This window comes from Zonotrichia albicollis, chromosome 18 (genome assembly GCF_047830755.1).
Source record: "Zonotrichia albicollis isolate bZonAlb1 chromosome 18, bZonAlb1.hap1, whole genome shotgun sequence".
In the NCBI taxonomy this organism is placed as follows: domain Eukaryota; kingdom Metazoa; phylum Chordata; class Aves; order Passeriformes; family Passerellidae; genus Zonotrichia; species Zonotrichia albicollis.
The window spans coordinates 7985922-8012462 of record NC_133836.1 but is presented as its reverse complement, the minus strand read 5'-3'; the positions used below and the strand labels follow the sequence as shown (position 1 = coordinate 8012462).

General features: G+C 42.8%; 1 protein-coding gene across 1 annotated transcript in view; it reads right to left on the bottom strand.

The window, feature by feature from the left end:
* Nucleotides 1–1753: 1753 nt before the first annotated feature.
* PPIL2 (peptidylprolyl isomerase like 2) overlaps nucleotides 1754–26541 on the bottom strand; it is a 68101-nt gene continuing 43313 nt past the window's right edge. Inside the window, exons 14-20 of the mRNA XM_074554625.1 lie at nucleotides 26011–26044; nucleotides 17865–17982; nucleotides 15241–15297; nucleotides 5578–5650; nucleotides 5377–5439; nucleotides 4760–4899; nucleotides 1754–3110 (exon numbers count right to left, since the gene is read on the bottom strand). Coding sequence (XP_074410726.1) covers nucleotides 3017–3110; nucleotides 4760–4899; nucleotides 5377–5439; nucleotides 5578–5650; nucleotides 15241–15297; nucleotides 17865–17982; nucleotides 26011–26044 — 579 coding nt within the window. The 3' untranslated portion in view covers nucleotides 1754–3016. The remainder of the gene's footprint in view (nucleotides 3111–4759; nucleotides 4900–5376; nucleotides 5440–5577; nucleotides 5651–15240; nucleotides 15298–17864; nucleotides 17983–26010; nucleotides 26045–26541) is intronic.

The window sequence follows — 26541 nt, the reverse complement described above, 5'->3', positions numbered from 1 at the left end:
TGAAGAGCTGAGTCCCCCGTGAGCCCCCTTTGTGTATGGAAACAATCAGCCCCAGCTGCCAGCCCCACCACACACCACAGCCCTCTCAAGGGTAGTTTGATCTCTGCCATGGTGCCAGATCTCAGGAAACAATGAATTCACTGTCACCCAGTGCCTTTCAGCAGAACAACTCAGGTATGGAGCAGTGCAAAGTACGAGAGGGCTGGTGTTATTCTAGGCAAGGCCAGACAAAAGCTTCTTCAACCCCTGGTTAAAATCCTACTTTTTCTCTCTAAGCACATTTACTGGAAAAGTGTCAAAGAATGTAAAAATGTGCTTACAAACAGCACAGTGGTTCCCAGGAGTGAGTTCCTATAGTCAGGCTGCACAATTATTGCTGATCCCTCTGGCCATAGCATGAGCTGGCTGGGTGTTCCCTTAACGCACCATTTTTGCTGGAGAACCAAGTGATGAAAGGGAAAAAAAGGTTTCAGTACAGTCTCCTTCCTCCCCTTTCCTGGCTCAGGTAGTGGAAATTGCAGGTCACCCTGCAAAGAGCCAGGTTTTGGAAAAATGAGGGATACAGCCCACTGCCTTGCTCTCTGTGCCTCTGCCATCTTTCAGAGAAGAGCTTGTGTCACACTGGCCCTGTGGATTCCAACAACTGGAAGGGAAGTTGAAATTAAAAAGAAATTTACTTGAATACACAAAATTAGGCGTGTGGGAGGGATCAGAGGTAGGGCTCTGCAGGACAAAACTTCACAGCAGGGTCTGGCTGTGGTGGAACAGTGCTGGCCCCACAGAGCTCTCATGAGTGTCTGGCTGCTGACTCAACACTGGGCACTGGCCAAACCCTTGGGCCACAGAAGCACCCTGGGGATGGGCCAGAGCCAGTGTCCCCCAGCCTGAGAGCCACTGACTGCAGCTGGGAGTGCCAGCAGGCCAGAGAGCTGGATCCAGGTCCAGAGGTGAACCACGGCTGGAAACTTTCACCCCTGCTTGGAGCAAAACTGAAAGGGTCACACTCAGCTCTTCCTAGAAGCCAGGAAATCATTCTTTCATGTCTGATGTTATGGTGGGAAATGGCGAGCACAGGGGCAGTGCCTGGAAGGAAAGCAGTCCCTCTGCCCTGTGAACAGCAGTGCTCCTTTAGAGACTGCAGTGAGCTCTGCCAAAAAGCTGGAACAGAACAGGAAAGTGAGCAGTTATCTCTACAGCCTGCTGCCCCTTGGATCAATCTGCAGCAAGGACTTGCTGAAATGGGAGCCCTTGCCACACCTCTGCTGCCTTGCTTGTAATCAAAATCTCCTTCCTTTCATAATAATCTCCATTTTAATCTAGTACAAAACCAGTATTTTATCCTTATGGATTAATAAAATTGCCTATCCCAGCTCTAGCAATGCTGTGAACTTGACTACTCAAAAGTGTGTTGAAATATGCTGAGTTAGGTAAAGGGGATCAATAACAATTTATCATGAAAGGGCTCCAATAAGACAGAAGAAACTCAGCTTTAGGAAAGTACCATCAAATCCCCCGTTCCAGTAATGAAACGTGTTATTTCAAACTTAGACGTCTGCAAAACAAACTCCCCCTATTATTCTTTCAAATTAGTTTGAGCTTCCTATAATTTAACAAAGATGTGATCATATCCGCAGAGATCCCAGAATTCCTTATGAGCATCTTAAAAAGCAGGAATGAATCATTTCCTTGTAAAACAATCAAGTTTGCAATGCCGTATCTTGGAAATAACAGTTGAATAGTCAAAGTCAAGCACTCAAAAGAAAATAAAAGTATTTAATGCAAAATATTTCCAAAAGTTTTTACAGCAATTTCCTATAAATGGAGTCTTTCTTAAAGAACGAAACCACTGATACAAAGGTATTGTTCCAAAGGGGATTACAAAACTTTCTCTTTAGCCACACAGAGATAGAGAGGGCATTCCTCTTATCTGAAAACACCTAAGATGAACTGAAAAGTGATATTCAGAATCTAGCCTGCTATGTCTAAGTTATGGTAACGCACAGATTCTTTGGGATTAAAACTTCACAGGCTGATATATCTTTGCCCCATAAAACCTTTATTAAGATTCCTAATAATTTGTGGTTATGTAATGGAAATATCTGAGATGCCTGTCAGCTACATTATGTGGTTTTTCCTAATGATGGGAAGCCTGACATTGGAGCAGACTATGGGGTGTTCTACCCTGCAAGGACCAGGCTTTAGGGATGGGTGTTAAACAAAACAAACAAAAGAGTTGTTTCCATTCCTGCTCAGTTGCTCAAGGCTGTAGTTTCTGGCACCTGAGGGCAGGTGTGAACTGGTGCATCCTGGCACCTCTGGCTGTCCAGTGGCTCAGAGGAGGGCAGCCACTGGGAGGAGTAAGTGGTGCAGCTGCCCCGGGCTCCCCATGTAGATTTGCAGCTTCTCAGGCTGCTGTTGGAGGCTTTAATGGGTACAGAAAGAGCTCACTTGGAGTGAGCAAGGCCCTTCAGATGACAGCAGTCAGTCCAGACAAAATTGGTCCTTGTTGAGAAGCAGCAGGAGGCAGCTGGAAGGTAAGGGCAGGACAGGCTGGAGCCCTTCCACAGAGCTCTCCAGCAGCACAGGAGCTTCCCAGCACATTAATTCATTCTCTTGGTTGGCACACTTGGCTGGTCTGGAACGATTACCTGTAAAAGGAGCTCTTTCACCACTGTAGCTGTTCACTGCAGTAGTGCCCTGCAAGGCTGGGCTGGCCTGGGCTGCTGCCAGCCAAGCAGAGAAAGGCTCCAGCTGATCCCTGGGGAGCTGGGCTGCCTGCTCCCTGCTTTGCAAAACAACAACAAAACAGCCTTCGAGGAAGATGCAGTGGGGGAATGTGCTCTCTAGAAAACAAAGCCACATTAACCAGCCTCAACAAAGCAGCAGTTTTCTCTGCCAGTGGAAGGGCAGGCTGGTGCCTTCCCTCCCCGGGACAGCCTGGCCTTTGGGCTCTCTGGGGCCACGTGGGAGGCTCCTGTTTGCTCTGTGCTGCCCCAGTGCTGGGCTCCCCACGCTGCTACCAGGAGCTGAAGTCCCCGAAGCCTGTGCTCTTCTTCTCTTTCTTCACAGCTGTGCTGGTTGAAGGCCCATCATCCTCCGCACTGCGCTTCCTGCAGCCAGAATGAAAACAACTCTGAGGGAGTCTTTACTGCCAGTGGGACCAGGGCAGCCTGGATGCCTGTTCTGCCTGTTCTCTCCCAGCACCAGCTGTACTGCAGTCAGCCCATCCCTTGTCAACTAGACAGGAGTGCAAGCTCCATGCCAGCATGGCTTGGGGGTCTTTGGCAGGCCCAAAAAGAGGGAGCATGAGTCCATTGGGATGGTTTGGATCAGGCTTTGAACACTCCCAGGAATGTGTTCAAAGCACAGAGAGTTCTCCAGGCCAGAGCTGAAGATTTAACAGCTGTACCTTTTTAGCATGGCCAGGAGAACATGAGCCATGAGTTTTCCCACACCTTCTCACCTGCACTTGTGGCAGCAAAAGGATTTATGGGGAATTAGGCATAAAGCAGCTGGGAGGGCTCTTCCAATCTTTCCTGTTTCTTGAGCCCAGCCTGTTGCAGTTGCTGCTGTTATCATCAGCCTCTCTTGCAACCCCAGGGAATACTGTGCCACCAGCTCATGTGATGTAGTTTTATTGTCAGATATCAGTAGCTGATAGGGAGAACACCAACCCCTAAATCTGCCAGAGCAGGCTGCAATGACTGAAGGTCCTTTCTATACTACCTGGTCCTTTCCACAGAGCCACAACTGCTGGATTTCCTCTGTAAATAAGAGTGAAGTGTGTCAGCAGTTTTAAGCTGGACATAGTATTTTAATGGACACACAATATTCTGCAACTGAAAAATTTTACTGACATGCTAAACTGACCTACCTGAGCTAACATGTCTCTGTTCTCAGAGTTATGCAAATGCCTGTAAGTCACAGAGGCACACACAGGCTGATTAAATGGCTGCCCAGATCTGTGTATGCATAAATACAGGCCTTCATGTACCAGACAGACAACAGCATTTTTGCAAATGCTTTTAGAGAAGTCCGCTAAAAATCAAGTGGAAGGCATTTATTTTAATTTTTCCAAAACACATGCTAAGCTGCTGCTCAGCCAGGATTCTGTGCTGTCCTTATGAAAGAAAGCAGTGCTGCCAATCCTGACAGGGGTACAAAGGGCTCCTGGGAGAGGATGCTTTAGGATAAGCCTGTCCAACCAGCCAGGTACCCTGGAGCTACTCAGCTGCCCTGTGCTCCCACAGCAAGCCTGGGAGCCTGCTCTCCTTTGCAGCCATTTCAGCTGTGCTGGTACAGCTGCTTGTGTGGCAGAACACGGAACCAGAGCAGCAAACTGATGGGGGCCTGGGGCAGCTACTTTGTGCAGGGCAGAAGTTGCTAAAAGAGAAATGTCTGTGGGACCACGGCCTTCAGAAATAGCTTCAGAAAAGGAAGAGGATAAAAGATGGTGTAGAAGTGTCACAGTACAGTTCCTCAAAGACTTCTGAGTTCTGGAATTGTTTCTACAGTTCTGAAGTCAGCAAATGCTTTTAAAGACCAGTTTGGTCATGTTCAAGGGCTAAAAGAGAAGCTCAGCTAATGTGTGACCTTGAAAAACAACAGAAGTGAAGTCAACTCTTGACTGTTAGGACTACGTGAGGGTGTCTTTGCTGGCCTAAAACAAACATCTGAACAATGGCACAGGACAGGGCCAGCATCCAGCTGGAAAGGCACCTAAAATATTCAGCAAAAATCAGAAGGACAGGGAACTCACGCTGCAGCCATGTTGATGTATTTTCCAATCCCCTGCCGGTAAGTTTTAGGAGTCTGAACCTCTTTCTTTGGTGGGACCACTTCAGCTTTTATTTTGGCTGCTTCTTCTTCCTGCTGGAACTTCTCCCTTTCAGCAGCGACCTGTGGAAGCAAAGGGTGCAATCTGTTGCAAGAGATAGTGCAGAATAAGGAGAAAATGTCTACAATTCTTTGAAGCTTTAAAGCACTCAAAACCAGCAATCAGCACTGCTGAGATTACAGGGCAGGCTTTAGGAGACAGCCCTCAAGGGCCACTACAAACAGGCTCTCTGCAGCCATTATAGCAAAACTCTCTCACCTGCAGGCACCCACAGCTACTGGGGGCATTTGAAAGGAACCCATCAGAAGCCTGATGGACTGGGAGCTGTGCCAGACTCAGTTACCAGAGTAACTCTCCACTGAAGGAGCGACTGGGATCCTGGCAAAAAGGCAATGTTGAATGGCAGCTGCTTAATCTTAGCTGGCAACCAGATGGACCAGGGAGCTGCCCATGTGCAAAGAAAAGGCATTAAGTTGCAAAATCCTCTCCAGAAAAGCTCTGGCCTTTCAAAAAAACCTCAACCTACCAAGCAACCTCACCTGTGCATCTGCCTCTTCATAGGGATCAACAAAAACAGTTGTTGTCTCAATTCTTATTTCTTCCTGGAAGCAGAAGAGAAGAGCAGTTATTCCATCTGCTGATTAAGTTGTGCCATTTCCCCCTATTTTGGTTTCAAGAAGTGTCAGCAGAGTGACCAGCACTGCCATGTGAGGCCACTGCCCCCAGTGGCTCACACACACCTTGGGACGGTCTGTTTTTGGGTCACTTTCCACATTCTCCATAGCAGTCAGAGTTTCAAAGCCACCAACCACCCTAAAAGAGGAAAGACATGTTATTCAATTGTCCCAACATACTCAAAACATTCCTACACCCTTACCTTTAATATATCTCATTTATGTCCATTACTCTAGCAGGTTTTTAAATCATCATGTTTGAGGGAAGAGCAGTCAGCAACTGTGTTTGGAAGACCTAAGATAATGTCATTCAGTGTAGAAGATAAGAATTTTTTTCCTCAAAGATGGGATTTGAATTTAAAATTTAACAGAACATGGAACAGCCCAACACTCGGAGGCAAAGTAAAGCCCAAAACCTGGAAGCCATACAAACCAGCCAGATGAAGAACAAGTCTTTTCTTCTTCTTTGTTTTCAAACTGTGTATGAGAGCTAGGAGTGTTATCAGGAAGAGAATGGTAATTACAGCAGCACAGGAGAGCAGTGGCAGAGCTGTCTGCACTAATGCCACTAACACAGAGCACAGGATTCCTCCAGAAGAAAGAAGAAGAAACTCTGCTTTCATATCAAAGAAATAAGCAATGCCTTGACCAAAAACATGACTGTGAGCTCATGAGGGCTCTGGGAAGGCAGCAGAGCATCAAGTCACAGCCACAGGGTAAGGCCAGGGCACTTCTCAAAGCAGTTTGCACCTAGCAGGGCCTTAGACCCCTGGCTTCTTACTTTTCAAGTCAACATATCCAAACACTTGCTTGAAAATGTTTAAGGCTGAAGGCTTTCTGGACTGTTACATGTTTATTTTCAAAAAAAAGTGTGGAACAATGGGAACATTCTAGAAAAGCATATTTAGAAAGGATAAATGGGGAAACCCAGATAATTATAATCCTGTCATCCTGTCATTTTTCCCAGCAAAATAATGGAATAGTGGAGACAGGACATGATTAAGAAAGAAAGGAAATAAGTAACAGCAATCAACAAGGTTTTGTGGAAAACACTGTCTGTCAAACAACCTTCTATCTTTGAGACAACAGATGTGGCTAACAGGGATAACAGTGTCCACAGAACAGACTTCTGGAAGGCGGCTGATATTTTGATTGAGGAACCAGAATGCCATGAAGTGAATACAGTACACATGAAATAAAAAATTGGCTGACAGGTGTCAAAATCTAATTTTAAACAGGAACCACTGAGTCAGTATGTTTTCAGAGGGGTCCTGCTGGGATCAGCTCTTGGTCCCAGGGTATTTAACACTTTTATCCACCTCATCATCCACAATTAAATTTGAAAACAGCTATTCTTAGAAGAGCAGTAAATAAAGAGGAAGACAGGCTGTTGATGCTGAGTGATCCAGATCCATTAGCAAAGCAGGCTGTAGCTGGACAACATCTGTTTTAATAGAGCCAAGCCACATGGCCAAGAACCAAAAATACAGCCCTTACTAACAGCTGTGGGACAATGAGAAGCAGCTGTAATTCTCAAAAACACTGCTCCAGGAGCCAGGGGAGCCTGGGGCCAGGAGATCAGCAGCAGGGGCAGGAATTGGCCACTGAGGAGTCCAGGGCTGCCCATGGGCCAGGGCAAGCCAAGAGCCAGCAATCCCCCAGCTTCAACAGTTTTGAAGCCTGATTGTTGCTGGCACTACAGCAGCAGCACAGGTAGGCTGGCAAGGGATGGGCAGATGAAATGGAGGAAAATCAAATTAAATGAAGCTGGTGGGGAAAAAGAATACCAAACTGGTGGAATATGTAGAGCATTTTATCACCTAACTCTGCTTTCATATCAAAGAAATAAGTAATTCCTTGACCAAAACCCACTTGAAATTCACAATTGCCTTTATACACTTTATACACTCATACCAGGGTATTTCCCTCTCAAAGACACCTGTCCAGTCCCAGCATGGCAGAGTCTGCCCAACCAGCACCAGCAGAGGCCTCTGACTCTCACCTGCCCTGGTCTCAGCTGATCCAATGCAGAAATCACTTCCTACAGCCCTCCTGGGTGCCCTCAGTGCCACCCCGTGGGCTGGGCCAGGCTGTAAGCACAACCGACGGGACAGACCCAGCACAGAGAGTGAACTGAGACAGACAGGGTGTGCTCACCCTGCCCCAGCACTGCTCTGCTTGCTCATGGTTTGCTGCTCCAAACTCCATTCCCCAGGGGCCTGCTGATATTCTGTAATGAGGCTGTGACTTTTAGGTGCAATTAAAAGGCAGGGATGCAGCCTAGAACAGCCTCAGTCATTTGTGACTGCAGGGAGCAACTGGGGGAGGCTGCACAGGGCTGGAGGACCCCGTGTGAACTTTGGAAAGTTCATAGCAAAAACTCAATTTTAAAATCTCTCTCCAGGCCAATATCAGATTGACTTATAATACTGGTGATTAACACCCAGCCCAAGATATATTCACTGTATTTTAACTGCCCCAAAGGAAACTTCTGATTTAATATCGGAGGATTTTCTAGCCACCAGCTCACTCATTATCTGCTTGTATGTTTTCATTTAATTAGGTTTCTGATAATTTGAAATGGCCAGATCAGCTGTGCACTGGCAATCTCAGCTGAGTAATCCCTTAGCCTGTAGCTAGACCTCCCACAATATTAGCCCTAATGCATTTTACTGATGCTTCCAGATCTTCAGTTGCTCTGCTAATTAAACTTTATTGGTAATATTTTGTCACTTGTACATTTTGAAAGGCTGCCATAGACATGGCATTCACAGGTCATCAGTAAATGACCTAAATAGTCTATTTTGACATGACTGTTACAGGCTAAGGGGGAAGAAGACAAAGCTGTTATGCCTGCAGAGCATGTCATTCTCTTTTCTTCTTCACTTCTTGTCTCTCAAATGGAAAAGTGCTTCCTTTTCTCTCCCTTGCATTCTCCAGCATTTTGCACAGAGAATCTCTGTGTACCACACTGTCAGCACAGTCAGCTTTCAATATATGTTTTTGTCTTTATAAAGACACTGCTGTAATACTGATAAAAAATAAAAACTAATTTGAATACAAACCACAAGCTCAGAGGAGAGAGCTCTGAGCAGAGGGACAGGAAATAATCTACAAATCACTTTTGTTCAGGGAGCACTTGGGAGCTTTGTCAGGGTCAGACCCAGCTGAGGCTGGTATCTGACCACTAAAAATGAACATACAAAAGGACAAGGTCTGATTGCAAAATCACCCATCCAGTAAAAACTGAACTACACACTAACCTGGCAGTCAGAGCTGGATGCAAAAGAAATTGAATATTCCAAACTGTGAAGGCTTTTGCAAGCTTTCCTCTGATCTAAGAGACAAGGTATACACAGGCCCTTGAAATATTACATGTCGTTATTGTCAAATCTCATGATGTTATTGCAGCACTAAAATCAGTTTGATGAGATATAATGTGTCAAAGCCCATGCACTGGCATCCCTCACAGCAACTGCTCCTCAGTGAATGAGGAAACCAACACACCAGAGAAGTTTTAGGGATTCTTTGCCTGCCCAACAACACATATTTTGGGCCAAGAAAAAAGCCCATACAAATTATAAGAGAAAAGACAATCAGATCAGTACATAAAAACATTTTAAAAATCCTCTAAAGAATGAGCCACTACTTAATATTATTCTAATATTCAAGGAAATCTGTGCATAGTTTTCAGTAAAAGAAAATGCAGATTCCAGAAATTCAGGCTCACATCCCTTTATAGTCTTTACATGGGCTAAATGTGTGGCACAGCCAGTGACTGCTCACACTGTGGTGTCTGGTCTCGTGCGATGGCACTTCTGCCAAGATGGGAGCCAGCATGGCAGGGAAGGGAGAAGGGCATAAACAAGTTTAACCTTTTCCTCTGCTTCTGGCTCTACTCCTTTTATAAGGTGTCATACATGCTTTGTCCTAAACTGGCTGAGGTTTAAGAAGGTGTTCAGATGACACCCTGCAGTGAAAAGGGTGACACTTTCAAGACACCATTCACATCAGAACACCCAGTGGAGCTGAGAGTTTGCTGTGTGCTTCCAGTAGATGTTGAACAGAGAAATCATGATCTCAGCTATATATTTAGCTCAGCAACCCTGAGACAGCTTGTATTTTTAGAGGAGCTTGATAAATGTTGCATTACATTTAAGCATGAACGACAAGGCAGGTACATTTATGGTATTTTTTTTCTGTTAGCATAGGAATGAAAACAAAAATGTGCCCTCACTCATGCAATTCTGTTTTCTTGAAAGCTGGCTAAGTTAGCACTGGAAATCTTTGCATTTCACATTTAGATGTGTTATTAAAATCTTACTTCCTGTTAAGGCTCCTTTATGTAAAGGAGTAACCTTGCTTCAAAACCACTGCCAATGCCTTTGCACGATGAAGAAGTGAAATATCCAGAGCAGGCTCTATCCATTTGCAAAATGCCAATGAAGGTCTCACTGCACTTTAGTGAGTGCTGCCCAAAGAAAAAATGCATCTCCCCTGCAGGCCCAGAGACATTCACACGTGAATCTATTTCTCATACTTTTGTTTGGAAGAATTATTGAAATTAAGCCTTCTGCAGTGCTGGGGATGGCAGTGAGCCAACATAATAAGAGTTTCCTGGTCAGAAGACGATACAAGAACAATGTCTGGACTTTTTTTTTAAAACAAGCTTTAAACTACAAACAGAAAACAGAAAGAAAAATTGCTCTTTTGTAAACACATTCTGCCCCAAAGGTTATTTTTATAAAAAGGAGAACACACATTTATATACACACACAGAGGGAACAACACATATGTGCACAAACACGTACACTCAGGACAAAATGTTTTCTGTGCATACACCCAATCTGCAGTGGAGTGAGCAATTCAAATGTGCAACAAGAATGCAGCCAAAACATCTCCATCTCTCTGCTAGATAAGGGCTTCATCTAGCAGGCGAGACACGGTAATAAAGGGTGATGAAAATAAAACAACTTGGAAAAAAGCTTATTGAAACTAGACTCAACAGATGAACCTGGCACGAAAGGACTTCCCTGCCTTGGCACAGGTCCCTGTTCAGAGATCATACAACTGTTTTGGAAACGACAGCAGTCCTCATGCAGCTCCAACAGCCCAGTGCTCATGTGCAGCCATGGCTTCCACAGGAGGCCTGGCTCATTTCCCCACCTTTGCTCCTTGCTCTTTGCTCCTGTCCTGGTGTCTGAGGAGCAGACTCTGTACTGCAAAATTAGGTCAGTCTCCCTACACACAATCAGCTCTTCTGCTGTCACACAGTTTCTCCAATCTTCAGATGTACTAAAGCAGAAGAGCCAAAAGAACATGAGTTTTCCAGCTTAGAAGCAACTGGGATTCACTGATTCAAATCAGAGGGAATGTTGCAAGTGGAAACAGACAGTGTGTTATACAACAGCACCTGGGTAACTGAATAATGCCTGCTAGTTGCTTTATGTAGCTAATTACTTTAGAGGACAAGAGTTACTTTCATTGCCCCAGTCTACAGAATTGCACTCGAAAGCAATTAACAGGTTAAGGAATACTCAATACAGAGTGATACTGATCCAAGGGAAAAACTCTCTTTCACAAAAGCATCTGGCAAGGAGAGAAGGGAAGGAAAGAGAAGAATAAGCTGAATGCATGTCAGCTATTGACTGATGTCTCCAGTCTGACCAAGCCTGAGGTTTCCCAAACCACCTTGTTCATTATTTCTGGGAGCAAGAGAGCTGAAGAATGAGCAGCAGAAACCTCGAGAGACAGTAAAAGTTATGCACAGAGGCAGATATGTACAGCCTCACAGCAAAGAGAAAACTGTCCTCCACATACTCATCTCCTGTCTCAGTTGCCACTTTCTTTTCTCAGCTCTTGACAAACACAAGTGATGCTCTAATAAACACACAGAACTGCTGTACAGATAATTTCCAGCTTTGCCACTCTGACCACAACACTTTTCTCTCTGCTCCCTTTATTGCCCTTCGTTTTATTGCATCACATCACAAATCTGCAACATGTCCTCATTTTCAAGCCCACCATGCTCTGCTTGTCCTAAATCTCACCCAAAATTCTGAAAGAATTTTTCTTCTGTTGATCACTTTCCACTACTATTTTAAATATGCACATTTTTATGTGCGCCTTTAGCTTTGGAACAGGCTCCCAAAAAACAACCATGGACCAATTTTATTTTTTTCCTGAGGCTTTCTTTTTCCAAAGGTGGTGGAAGGTAGGTTGAAATGGGTCACTGTCACAACTTCCCTGTATCTATATGCATATATAGAATATATATCTGTATTTCTACTTACATAGCTCTTAGGGACAGAGATTATGTTTCTATTTCTGCTAATAAAGGGCAAATGTACCAACCAGGTCTCTGATCCATGAGAGCTGTGAACCATTGCAACAGGAAACATAACGACATGGATGGGATATGCTTGCACCTAAATTTCATAAAGAATACCCAACAGGGGCCTGATCTTATCTGCTGGTTTGGCTGTAGTGTTCCTGTAGCCCCTGCAGGTCACAGCACAGCCAAGGCCCAGCTTGGAGCACAGGTAGGAAGGAGATTCAGGCACAGAGCCCAGGGCAGCAGCAGGCAGGACCCTCCCCAGGCAGCAGCCCCCTCCAAATGCTTCTCATCCTCTCTGTGCAGAGCAAAGGCATGTCAGTTGGTTGATATTATCTCAGTTTCTAAATTAAACCTCTTACCAGCAAGCTAAAAGCCCACAAAAACCACCAGTTGGTTTTCATGTTAATTACATCATTCTCTAAGTCAGAAGAAATAGTAATTACTAGAAATGGTAATTACTAATTTAATCTAGGCAGCTCTGTTGGAGCAGGAAATCCATGCAGCCTGCAATACACCTCCAAGGGAAGGCATTCTGCTCTCACTCTGTTTTGGCTCCCCAGCCATGCCAGATTATCTCCTTTCTTGTCAGAACCAGCATCCTCATCACTGCCACCATGAGCAGCACAATCATGAGCCCTTCCCCGTCCCCCAGCCACAGCTTTCTCCTGAGACAGGAAAACCCCAGTGCACCAAGGCAGACACGTCTCCTCTTCACTGTCCCACTGCCCAGGTGTGGGCATTTATAGAGTCTCCTACATAAAAATTGTGTTTCAGACCAGTGGGGACATGAATAAGATGCATTTCCAGAAAAGGCACTTTTCAATGTTGCATCCACAAAGGACCAAAGAAACAAAGAAAGGAGTAGAGAATGGTTGCCCTTTTACTCTTTTTTGTTCTCCTAAGTATGGGAAGCCTGCTGAAAAGTTGTATACAAGTTACAAACATGTCAAACTCCGCTCTCCAAGATACCTGTATGACACTTCCATGGACTAGAGTCACACAGGAGTAGCTGAGAGTACAGGTCAGAGTATTTAGGTTTTTATATTAACTGAAATAAGTAATCCTCAAATCTGTATGAAAGTCACAACAGGCCAGTAAGCAGCCAGTTAACAATACAATAAACACTGATGGAAACAAAGAATCCTGTTATCATGGGTTCATTCTGCTCTTAAACCTAGATATTATTCCTAGATATGCTTCCCAGACACTATTGTGCTATAATCAGCTCAGATAGAGTCACCAAATCCTGGAATCACCCAGGATCTAAAATATAAAACTGAAGTTAGAGTTTTACTAAGGTACAATCCCTGGCATCCTCTGGCTTTTATGACCTTTAAAAGCAATGCAGGTAAAAACAACTGATGGATTTTGATGACAAAATACGGATCTTAAAAGCTACACACATCAACCTTTTATTATTTAATTTGTAGGTAAATTAAATTATTCAATAATTCAACTTATAGATTAATACAAAGTGACTGGGATACATATATCCCAGCATCTTAATTTTACCTTATTTGAGTTGATCTTCATTTACATGCACGAGAGATCAGAGTAAAATATCCCTGCTCTGTGTTCATATGAAGATGTCACTCATTTTTCATGCAGGAAACCAAATATGACTCTAAACCAACATCTTTTATAAACTTTTTCCATTGTATTTCAGCTAAAAATATAAGCAGCACCACTTCTTCACTCTGGGGCCTAAGCTCAGATTTTTGTTACAGCAAAGACAATTCACAAATTAAGACAGTCTTTGCAAAAACTGCAAAAATCTCTGCTATATATGCTTAAGCAGATTTATCTGGACTAAGTAATTCCTCTTTAAAGAGCAACATCCAGTGTGAAACAGCATCTGAGCTATTTTGCTCACTTGAGACATTCAGCACAGTGTGAAGGCTTTGGGGAGCACACTCCCTGCACCACAGCTCAGCTTCTCTCCAATCCTTTCCTGGTGAATTCTGGTAAAACTGGAGCACACTGAGGAACTCAGCAAAGGCACTGGAGGACTACACAGTGCTCACTGAGGCCAGGCTGCACCCAGAACTGCAGAGCAGGCACATTTTCAGCTGAGCTGTCTAACACAGACATTACTTGATGAGGTGGCCAGCTCAGGTTAACAGCATTACTGGAGGGGATTTGAAGGGGTTTTTGCAAGGTGGACTCAAATTGTTGCTGAAGTGAATTAGTCCTAAGATCTGGATGAGGTAACTCCTCCAAGAATTACTGACTCTCAGCTTTTAGTATTAGAATTTGCTTTATTTGTCTGCTTTCACAAAAGGACAAGGGAACTTTGAATTTTTCTAGGACAAACCCGAGAAAGAAAAAAGAAATACATTTCCAAGAGTGTAATTATTGAAGAATCACTATTGGAACTAACAGGACTAAAATAAAGTGCCATTAAAATGAAGCCTCAAAAGTTGCAGGCAGGGAAGATGGATTAAATATATCACTTTCACTGTGCAGCACAATTGTATGACATTCAATCAAAGTAAACAGCACATGGTTCTGTTTTCCATTACTGACTTCCAAATGAATAGAATCATGAAAGGAATAAAACCCCAAATCTACAAGTAAAAAAGGTTGTAAGATTCTCAGGAGCTCCCAGTGCAGCAGGCTAGCAACATTCCCACTCCTGCCATGCATGAGGGATGGCTGAGAACAGCTCTGCTTTACTTGGTAAATACCAAGTACCTGCAGCAGAGGAAGCAAAGAGCAAACCATAAGAAAGTGTTTGTATCTTCTTCTTCTTCAATAAATACCTTAATCTTTATCATGTGAAAACTTCACTGGAAAAGACTTTCAGAAGAGATTTCTTTATAAGGAATGAAGTTCTCTCACTGTCTGGGCATTGGTAGTATCTTTATATATGTGTGCATAAATATACAGATTTATACCAGTGATAATTGTCAGGAATAAAAGAAAATAAGAATAAAATAAAAAAGAATAAGAAGGGCCAAAAGACCTCATCTCTGCAGAAGCTCTATTCCATGATGAAGAACAGTCCTGTCATGACTAATTTTTCAGCTGATGGCTCATAAGAGGATGAAAGCAGTATTGAAGAGCTAATCTCTTGTGTCCCAGCAATTAACATGCACAAATATTAACATGGTTCATTACATGACTATGATTACTTTCCTCATGACTCCTGGAGGGCCACCCACAGAAGGGAAGTGAGGCAACTTACACAGACGAAAGGAGGGAAAAAAGGCAGGGTCTGCTGACTGGCATTGGTGCAATGTTGCCCACCTCCTCATGACCAGGAGAACTGGATTGTGAGCTGGAATTTTGCTCCAGTTCAATTACAAGAGTCACTAGATTCTGCTTTTTAGGCTTCAGACACACAAGGGAGAATGTCTGCTATGCTGCTGCCCAAAATATCCTTCACTTACCTTCCAAAAACTGTGTGCTTCCTGTCCAGATACGCACAGGAGCGGAATGTGATGAAGCTAGAAGGAAAAAAGATATAACAGTTACCACATTGTCCCACTGACCCTCAGCAACAGCCAGTAATGCTTAAAAATGCTTAAAAGTACAAAGTGTCTGCAAAAGCTTTCAGAGAGAAGCCAAGCCCCTCTCCCTTCTCTGGCTCCTCTCTGGAAGGCCTGTGTACCAAACATCCTTTCATGCCTCAGTATTGTGGGTTCCACCTGGATTTCTGGAGTTTTGGCTTCTCACTTTTCATCACACTAACATGTTTAAACAGTACACCAAGAGCAGGGCCTTGCAGCAAGTCCAAAATTAATCTGAGCATCTGCCTCCTTGGCCATGCAGGCCCTGGGAGGCTCAGGCAGGGCAGGCAGACGTGCATGGGAGGAATGCTTCCTGCTTGGGAAGAACATTTCTGGTGCATGATGGGCAGCTTGTATCCAGTAAATAAAGTTACATGACACAACAGCCTCTGCCAGTGTAAACTTCTATTTTCTGGATATTTACTTTTTGCATTTCTCTTCCCTTAAACTGGTCTGTTGGTGATCTATTTCTCCTCTAGACAGAGCACACTCGTGCTCCAGATACAAACATCCCAGAAGAATACTTTGAAGTGTCAAAAGTAATTAATTGGACTTTTAATTTTGGGGGCTGTACTTTTAAACTTAAATATGGGAACTAAAACACTAATCCAAAGCAACCTTTACTACTAAAGCATTACTCTAAAGCTTGATGCTTCTTTGGAAGTCCTGGACTACAAATGTATGAGACAAAGGTTTCCACAGTGTGGTCTGCAGACCACGATGGCCTGTCTTGGCTGGACATGCAGTGCTGGCTCTCCTCCCTGTCTCCATCTGTTACACTACATAGGAGACAGCTAAAAATATATAAGCATTCCAAAAGCACTTTTCCATATAAGCAACTGCCTCAGGAAGTTATATGATTGGAAATAGGAGCAGCTGTAATGTTCCAGACAGTCTATTAAGATGTAGCTTGCCCTAGGAAAGCATTGGCATGCTATGCAGAACGCAAACTCCTACATGGGATACACTTTACTGCTGGATATCCAATACTTAAAATCATCACATGGTCAGTTGTGTAGCATTGTAATAAAAACCCCTGAAAAATAGCAAATATACAGGGAAAGCTTCTCATCTGTCACTACAGACAAAATAAATTAAAGACAACAGAATTAACATAACTCAGGATGGTCCCAGAGAAGTCCTGAGCATTATTCAAGCACCACCTTGCAGGGGGACCCAGCTCTCTCTGCCCTGGAGTGCCTGTCACCTATGGGGAGAGCAATTCACAGAGTTCCCAAGGCTAAAGGAGATGTATTTAAGTGCTGCCTAGGAACCTTTATAAATATGGACAGCTGGACTCTCTTAAGGACTTACATATAAAGGAATTTCTTATTTCATTTGCAAATTTTAGGAGAACATACAATCACATTTACAGCAGCAGATGACGTGACTCAAAATGGCACATCACTTATGGTCTCTGTAACCTCTGTTATTAGAATCCTCTTTTTTTAAAAAAAAAAAAGAAGAAAGAAGCCTCCACTCTCCCCTAGTTTAGCACGTGAGAGCTGGCAGTAACATCCAAATCCAAAATAAGCTGTACAGCAACTTGATCCAGCAAACTGCCCCACACGTGCTTAGGCTTAAGAATCCAAGTAAGCCTAAGAATGTGAGGCCCTGAGACAAGGCCTTGTGTTTAATTAAAGCACAGCACACTGCTGCAGAGTTTACAAGCCATCCCAACACTCAGCATCACGAACACCAGGACCCACTCCCTCCCTCCCTCCCTGCCAAGTGACAGTTCTGCACACACAGACACACACACACACACAGACACACACACACTCTCTCTCTCTTTCCTGGGGCTCCCAATAAAAGGCCAAATTTTTATACTGCAGCACTTACAGAGCAACCAATAAACAGTTGGCTCAAAGTGACACAGAACATTTTTAAAGAACTGCAGGCAAACATCCATATTAATGTTACACATGAACAAGGCCATTACAACTTCAGTATCTTTAAGTTTTCCCTCGTTTTAGTCCTCATTCTGCTTTTGTACATTGGAAACCAAGTTATTCTCAATCCCAGATTGTACACTCTGCCATGTCTGGGTCTACAGATTTCAACAGAACATTTATTTAAAATCAGGTGACTAAAAAGAAGTTATATTCCCATAGAGTTTATGTTTCATCCAATTCCTTCAAGAAGTTCAATATGGAGCTATATTTTAACAGAATGAAGAGGTGTGATGAATGATGATAATTATAGGGGAAATACTGGGGAGGGACACCGACAAAAACAAAAACTTCAAATCATTACAACAAAAAAGACAAGTTATTGCTGATATAATGAGCCCACAGGTCTTCTTGCCGTGCTTCACTTTGCTTTTAGATGGGCTAAGAACAGCTCTAGCCCTGATTGCAACATGCACCACTCAACAGAATATTTCCCTTTACTGAACTTTACATTCAGAGTAGCTCATAAAATGTCATTTTTCTTCTTAATAGAGTGAGACACAATGTCCAGAGACAACCAGTAAAGCACAAAAAAAGCAAATGACTACTTACAACTGTGATTTGTTTGTGTTGGGTCCTGAATTTGCCATACTAAGAACACCACGTCCTGTGTGGGACAAATTGGGCTTGAATTCATCTTTGAAAGGTTTTCCCCAGTAAGATTCTCCTCCTTAAAAAAAAAAAAAGAAAAAAAAAAAAGAAAAGAAGAATAATGTTTGTTTTCATTAGTTTCCCACTGTGTGTTGCAACAGGCACTGGCATTAAATTCAAGGTTCCCAGCACTTACAGTCACCATGTGTTAATACATTGTTACCTCACCCCTATCTCTAGGCCAGTATTTGAGCACGACCTTGAAATCTGGTGTTTGCAACTGGCAACATGTTTCTGTGCCCTCACACTATCAGCTGCAACAGACCACACTTTATCAACAGCTTTATGTATCCTGTGCTGAAGAACAGTCAAGGATTTAATTTTTTCCTCCTGGTCCACCATAAATTTTCTCTTTTGAAACATTAAATCTTTAAAATTGGCTTCATGACAAAACACAGAGCAAAGAGTTACCAGTTTAATTGCACTCTGGATATAGCATTGCTTCTGGAAATAAAATATCAAGGAGATGATACACGTTCATAGAATCAACTAAGAACAGGAGCTATAAACTCAAATGCTTAATCCCAGACTAAACAATGAAGAATGATGATATATGATGCTCCAAATTAAAAGGCAAAAATTAGATATTTGGACTAGATACCTGGATGATGTGAACACTTATGTGCAGTGAAGGTAAAAGAATGATAAAACAGCACAAACCCCAGCCCCAGCCCTCCAAAACTGATTTCTTTTCTGTGACTGTGGACAGAGAGAGGGTCCGTGAGAGGTCTCCTCCTGACTGTCATTTTTACATTATTTATGACAGATCTGACATTTTCATTTGCACTTTCCTCCAGGATCATTCTTAATAAGAAAAATGAAGGCTGAGATGAGTCATAGTTTTACAGTCAAATCCATAATCTTGTTTGACAAACCATGAAAAAATATTTCACCTTAGGACAGTATTAAAAATAAAACAAACAAAACTATCCAAACAGGCAGCAAGGCTGGTCCATCTGCAGAACTGGCTCAAGAGCCCTCCAGAGTAAATGTATCAGTGGAGAAGCAGCAGGTCAGGGAGGGATCTGTAGTGCTCCACAGCCATGTGAACACATAGCACAGAAAGCAATTTGGTGATATGGCTGCACACAGAAACAGTAAATAAAAACAAGGAATGAATCAGGGTCCCACTGAAAACCTTACCCAAAAAATCACAAGAGTGCATTAAATGAGGAAAGAGTTTCAGATGATACCATGAAAACAAAGCATCTCATATGGACAGCTGCAAGTGGAACTAAGTGAGAAATTCTGGGAAAAGCTGACCCATTAAAAAACCCAATTAATCATATTCAAAAGACCTATTAATAGAGTTGAGTGTTGCCTGCTCTGCAGTTTGACAAGAGGTGACAAAAGGGACAAAGCCTGTGGGGATTTTCTGTAATCAGGAGTACAGCAGTGGTTCAGCAATCTCTGGCTATTGAATATTTTAAGATCAGCTAAATTACATCAGCTTGATCCCATATGCCAATATTTTCCAGAGGCAGGGTGACAGGGATGTGGTACAGTTGCAGGCAGCTCTAGAGGAGTTTGTGCTGTCTGAAGTTTTCAGAGGATATAGAACATGAGCACAGTCTGTTGAGATGGGACACAGCAGCAAGTGGCCAAACCTGTGAGCCTGCTACAGCCTTCATGTGCTTCCAGCTGATGTTGGAATTACAGCCAAGCTGCTGAAAGACAGTGGAATCAAGCCTGAAGCCTTCACTGGTCAGAAAAATAATTCAAAAGGAAAGAGAAAAATTGTGAATGACAGAGAGACTCTCTCTTTCTGGCACTGCAAACAACCAGACCCAAGAGCTTGCAGACAGGAGCAATGAGCCATGATCTTTAGGCTTTGGAATATTTATTTTTATATTATTTCATTTCGGCTCATGCACTGCAGGTCAGAATTCATCTCATATGTATGAAAGCTAAGTTTGGTTCATTCTGCTTTTCTGGAAATAAGCACTAATATTTCAGCAGATAGCTACAGCCCCTGCTCTGTCTGCCATACAGCTGTTTCCAAGGCTAATTCTGTCTGCCTGGGAGCTGCAGCAGGAGCAGGGAATGGCCTGTGCAGCATTTGCCTCAAAGGCCAGACGTCCTGTGAAGGACAGAACTGAAGCGTCTGTGGAGACCTGGCAGCACAGACTGGCAAAGGGCAGAGGAGACACTGCAAAGGCACTCTGCAGACCAGGCACAGCTTGGGGGTTTTGTTGTTGATTTGGTGTTTAAAAATAATTTAAAGGGAATACTTTTTTTTCTTTTTCAAGGAAAACCCCAGAGTATTCTCCTTAAATTAAAAATAGCCTGAATGTGCTTTTCATCAAACTCCAGCTAACCTCTGGAATTGTTCCAGGCTTCAAGTATCTGCTTGAAGCAGGACTAGACAGAACAAGTCAGAAGATGGCAAGTTACATCTATACATTTTCTTAATTACTGAAACCCAGCAGGACTTTCTCTGTGAAGATTAAGTACAGACCCCTCATCAGTCTAGGGCCATGGCAGCATAGTGCCTAATGCTCAGCTGGAACAGGGATTTTACATTCTTACCTTTTACTGTCCATGTTAGAGCTCAAGGTAAACTTGGGAAGACCACTCAGGCTCCAAACCTGCTAATAATTATGAGGTGTTTGTAAGTATCTAGCAGATTTTACTGTGTTTATTCTCAACACAGGTGGGAGGTGTGGTTGTACATTTTCTGAAAGCAGAATGGATGCAGACAGAGGAGGTGGGAGCACGGCAGTGTCTGGCTCCAGTCTTTTTATGTTACCCTTCCAGCAAATCTATGTGCCACAAAGAGAAGAGGCTCCTCCTGACACTCCCCAAATCTTCCTCAGGGTGCACACAGATCTCTGCTGGTTATATTTGGAGTCACAATGATGTAAAGTCCTCAGCCCAGTGCTGATGTACCAGCCTACAAGCAAAGCCCACGGAAAACAAGAATTGACTCTGGGTGTTGCATTCACAGCTGGCAGCACTGCCTGTCACTTCACCTCCCTCTCAGCTTATCTTCTGTCCAAGTGAAGCTGTGTGCCTACTGGACTTGTAAATGTTCCTGAGATCCTATTACAAAAGTAGCTAGAAAAGAATTCTGTGGGCTTCTGTGCTAAAAATCAGTTCACATGGCAGCAGCCATGGCCCCAGCACGTACTGCCACTGGCTGGATTGGTGTTGGGAATAATTACAGCCTGCACATGGGAATGTCCTGCTTGCACAAAGCTGGAAATGTATTTGGGATCAGCTACAGAAATACAGTGCCATTAAACAGCATTTTACCTGCACAGTGTCTAATGCCTTCAGAGATTTTGTACAATTCTGTAAAATAAAAATCACATGCCTGCTCAGATGCACATGATTCAAAGCTGCAGGAAGCTGGGAGTCAATTCCATGCATTCTCCTTTTTAAAATAAATTCTCTTAAATTAAAGATGTGTTTAACTCATTCTTGCACAGAGATGAAATGAAACAGACCACACAGCTCTTAGAAAAGAATATTAATAATTTCTGTGGCTATCCAGAGTGGCAAGATATATTTAGCTTGTACTGAAGCATGGTTAGTTATTCAGTCTTGTATCTGCATTCTGTGCTGATAGTAAACAGGTGAACAGATTTAAACTGACATCTGAAGCAGTCACACATCAGCAACTACACAGTAAAAAAGCCACATTTTCAGATTGCCTTTTGAACTAAACCAGATCACTCTTTGGTAGTCTTTGTTCCTACTAAAAGCATGCAAGTTTTTTGAGGTACAATCACAGATTTTGTGCAACTTTCTTGCAAAGAGCTGAGAGATGCATCTAAAGCTTCAGAAATGTAGCATTCCAAAAGCCAGGTGTGGGCTGGGAATCATCATTCATGACAGTTGTGATTTTAAATAAATCCTTCCTTTTTCTGGCTTAAAAATTGCTAAGCAGTGGTAAGGAAGTAGGAGGGTTCTGATTCACAAAAATGATGGCTTACTTTCTGTAATTTTCTTCTTGTCATTTGGAACAACGAGGCACATAATAACATCTGACACTTCTGTAGAGCTTTCCAAGTGAGATTCTGGAATCATTTTGCAAATATGAAAGCCTTAGCTCAGGCAGTAAGTGCTTCTCTCCTCTCAGATCATGGAACTCAGCCCCACAAACCTGAGAGTGGATGTGCACAGGGACTGCAGATTGAAAGGAGAATATTCCAGATAAAAAGGTCTTGCTCCTGCTTCTGCTGCACTTCAATCATGCAAGAAAAGGGGCTCTAAAACTGGCACAGTTAAGGAACTTGCCATCTTAGGAAATCACATTGCATTGATCAAGTTTGTCCAGAGTCCTTTGCTATTGACATTTCAGAGGAGCTCTTCTTGCTGCCAAACAAAATGCAATTCCCATCTACCAGTAGTATTTCATCCTGGACTTTTACAGCTATAATGTGCCTCCTCTGTGCCCTCCTGGATTCATAAATCACAGGCTGATTCATGAGACCTTCCAACAGGTTGCAAGAAAGAGTAGCTGAAAAAAGCCTGTGCTGCTTTGAAAATGTGATGCTTTGCATATATTTTCCCTTTTTCATACAAAAGGGTTAGGATATTAAACCTATTTTTTCTACATGCAAATTTTCTTCTATTATTTGGAACACTGAAAATACAGAGCAGCTGCTCCACTTGCACGACCGTGAGTTAGAATTACTCACAGTGTTCAACCACTTACTTGTTATGAACAGCAGGAAAAGAGATACATCACAAATCTAAAATTCATTTTCAAATAATTAATCATTACAAAGAATGACCATGACTCAGCTTATTGCTCTGAACACTGCCTCTATGGGTGGTTATTTTGTTCGAGAAGAAATAAGCTGCTGTACCACAATAAAATTTCTCCCAGTAGTCTTATGAAACATAAAGGTGAAGGCTCTAGGAAAATGAGTCTGGTCCTCCAAATCAGTGTCATCCTTGCAGCACTGTGTATCTGACTGCTCTGGCAGTGCAGGTCTGACAGCTGAGCTAAGGTAAAACCCTATTCCCCACTCTTTTCTCAGGGTGGTATCTCAGCTCCCAGATGCCACAATGCTAATTTCCACCCTTCTCCATTCCAAGCTAACTGCTGAGCACCAGAATTAGCTGTCCTTCACGTGTCTGCTGGGTCACATTTGCTTTTATGACAGTCCAGAAGAGACTCAAGAAGGACATACAGGGGAGCTGAATAACAAACAACAAAGCTCAGGGTGCTTCCAGAGAGAACAGTTCAGCTGGAGCAGCCTGGGGAGAGGATGGTCAGTGACAACCAGCCTGGCATTTACCTCTGTGAGCTGTTTTAAAACACAAGCACAGTTAATGCGGGTGAGCCAAGGCACAGCTCCAGTCTGTGTAGGTATGACAAGTCACCTTCTGGCATGTTGTACTGATTGTGCCCAAATCCACCCAGAAGATGAACAGTCCTGGGCTTACTTAGCAATGGAGTGGGTGATCATCTCAGCATCTGGGGGCTGCAACCATAAACCTGACACCCTGACACATGGCATGAATGTCAGATGACAGAAACCAAATGGTGGGAAGATATTTGAACAAGTCTGTTCAAGTTCCTGATGAACAGGAATAATTAAATAAATAGAGGAAGAATATATAGCGGCTTAATGCACGTTCCATGTATCAGTTTAGAAAAGGGGTTTTTTTTCCGGAAGAAAAAAAAAAGAAAAAGGCCAAATCTCTTAGCTAGAAATCATTAATTCAAGCAGAAGGTTCTGTGTGAATGAGGAAACAAAGCATGTTCTTTTTGCTCTGAAGTATTCCTACAAAAAGCTCTAATAGAAACAGTTTATAATATTGACATTTAAAGGGTAACCTCCAAATAGTCCTCCCTATTGCCAATTGAAATATCTGGGAAGAAAGCCCTGTTCTGTTCTCATACGCTTCTCTGATATTACAGAAGTCAAGTTATTTATTCTAAAGCTCATTTAATCTTACAGACTTTTTTTAGCTTTCAAAGGTGCATCTTTTTTTTCCCCTTCTAAGAAGCAGCGAGTCAAAAAAATACTGAAATCCCTTCCAGCAGAAGACATAAATAAAGGGAATTTATCCTGCAAATAACAAACAAGCCACAGGCAAAAATGGTACAAAGTACTGAATCCCAGTGCTTTACTCCAAAGCTTTCCTAAAGTGAATGCCTGTGATCACATGAATAATGCACAAACGAATGGACCAACATTTTTACAGCATGGCAGCCCAGGAGAGCATCAGTCCATCTGCCCTGCCAGAGCAGTGCTGCTGAGCTGAACCCTCCTCTGGCTGCCCTGCTGCCAAGGGAACATCCAGCCTCAGGTCTGGCCACCTTCTCACAGCTCCTGACACACAAGTGGAATTTCTGCCTCACAGTCAAGTGCCCGGGATCTATCCAGCAGTCAGGAACAAATCCCGACAGACTACTTGCGCTCTGTGAACTGTCTAAGCAGGTTCACTGAAGTATTAAACACAATGGCATGACAGTTCAAGAGCAATCTACAGCCCACCAGGCTCCCCATTTAGATTTCCTTGTGATATTACCATATTCAATAAGCAATTAGGTAAAGACATATAAAATTCAACTGTCTTAAAAATATAAAAGCCATTCAGGTGCAAAGAAGACATTTGCACCATTTGGACTCTACAATAATTGCAGCCAGTCTCTAAATATCTGCAAGACTCATGTCTATTTGAGTGCACACTGTTCATTTCATTAGAACTTTAATAGTCCTGACAGATGTTTGCGAGACATCTCGCCTGCGATATCCTCATCTTTAATTAAGAATGACAAGGAGGAAAACAAGATGGAAAATACTAGAGGTCATTAGACTCCTTTTTTTAAGTGAAAGAATATATGTAGGAGGATTTTCATCCTATGTGCTTGTTAGCATTTCACTTCCTACTGGCAGAGGCAGTGGAGCTGAGCCTTGCCCTTCAGCGCAGCAGCGATGCCAGTCCTCTGCCTCTGTTAACTCTGCTGTCTTACAGCACTTCTGCATTTGCACAAATAGAAGCAGGGATGACACCAGCAAGTTAATTTTCATTCCACAGCAGGATCTGAACTCCACCCTGCAAGGGTGAGAGGTGTTTGAGTCAACCTATTAAATCTCTCCCGTCTCCTGACACCTCTTTAATTTCTCATTTCAAAAGATGTTCCTAATTATGTCTTTTGGGACTTGAACCAAAACTTTCCGTATAAAAAAATAAAATCACATCTGACAGTCCAAGCATAGATGGTAACAGTTCTTGTTAATGGTTTTTTTGCCATCAAAACAGTGAACCTTTAACTAGTCTCAAGTCCTGCAATTGTTGATAATCACGTACACTACAAGAAAAGTAGGCAACTTACAGTAACATAATTAACACAGTAAATAGAGCTAAAGTATTTAGGCAGGCAAGGAGCTGGGGATGCTGGAGACAGCCTCAAGTGGGCAGACAGAAGGTGCATGAGGAAAATGAGCAAATTTACAGCAGTGACCAGAGGTATTTCATGACCTATCTCCTGTGGTGGGCAATGCTGTGACACCCTTCAGCTGCTCTGCCTCCTGACCTTTCCTGCTATGACTGTTCCCAGATCTCCAACCAAGGGAGAAAGAAGAGGAGGAAGAATTTTGTAGCCGTGATCCCCAAAAGTAAGAAAAAGAGCAGCTTGGGCATTACAAGGCAAGTAGCTGGGAGAACAGATGGTGTCTGGCCAATCACCAATTTTAAGGCAGGTCTCAAGTATATCATTAACACTGAATTTGAAAGCAACTTTGCATGAATGTGTTTCTTCCTTTATTCTTTGCCCTGGAAGACCAGCTGTAAAATCATTATAATTTTCATTTATTTATTTTCTGAAGGAAAAAGGAAGCGAAACCCACAAGAATTCTGCATGGAAGAGTGCCCAAGCTTTAGACTGAGAATATATCGGATGAAATTTTGAACATAGTCAACATGGTCATAAAAATATATCAAGAAAACCTCTGTTTTAAAGTAAACACAATGTCCCACTTACCATCATTTAGTGAATTTTAATTTTAAATTGTCTGGAAGTAAATGTAACAACACAGCCCATGAAGTGAGAACAACTTACTTGATTCAAACTCAACCTTACCTGTTCCTGTTCCAGTCGGATCACCTCCTTGGATCTGCAGAATTAAAATTAAATCAGTGTTACATATGCACCTATGTGAAAGACATTAAATACTAACCATAAAAGCCAATGGTGCTCAATTTTCTGCCTTCTATATTGTGTCATGTTGAGTCAGCAACAAGGAAACCATTACTTCTTATTTGGAGCTTACTATCAGCTGGCTGTCATCCCTGACATTGCTTATCCATAAGCAGAATGGCAGTTTCATAAAAATAATAGGTCTTTTATGGGTAAATAGGGAAAAAAACTAATCTCAAATGGGTTCACCAGATCATCCTTTTTATTATGTGCTGAATCAGAACCTGCTTTTTACCTGATGATGCACTGCTTTAGGAACTGGAAAGGCTTTACATTTTGCTACCAACCCTCCACATAATGGGAAGGCAAGAAAAGGGGGAATATGGAATATTTCTTGTATCTGAATCTGTATCCAGTCACTACCTCCAGCAGGAAAAATCCTCATGTGAAACCAATCTTTGAGTAACAAAACAG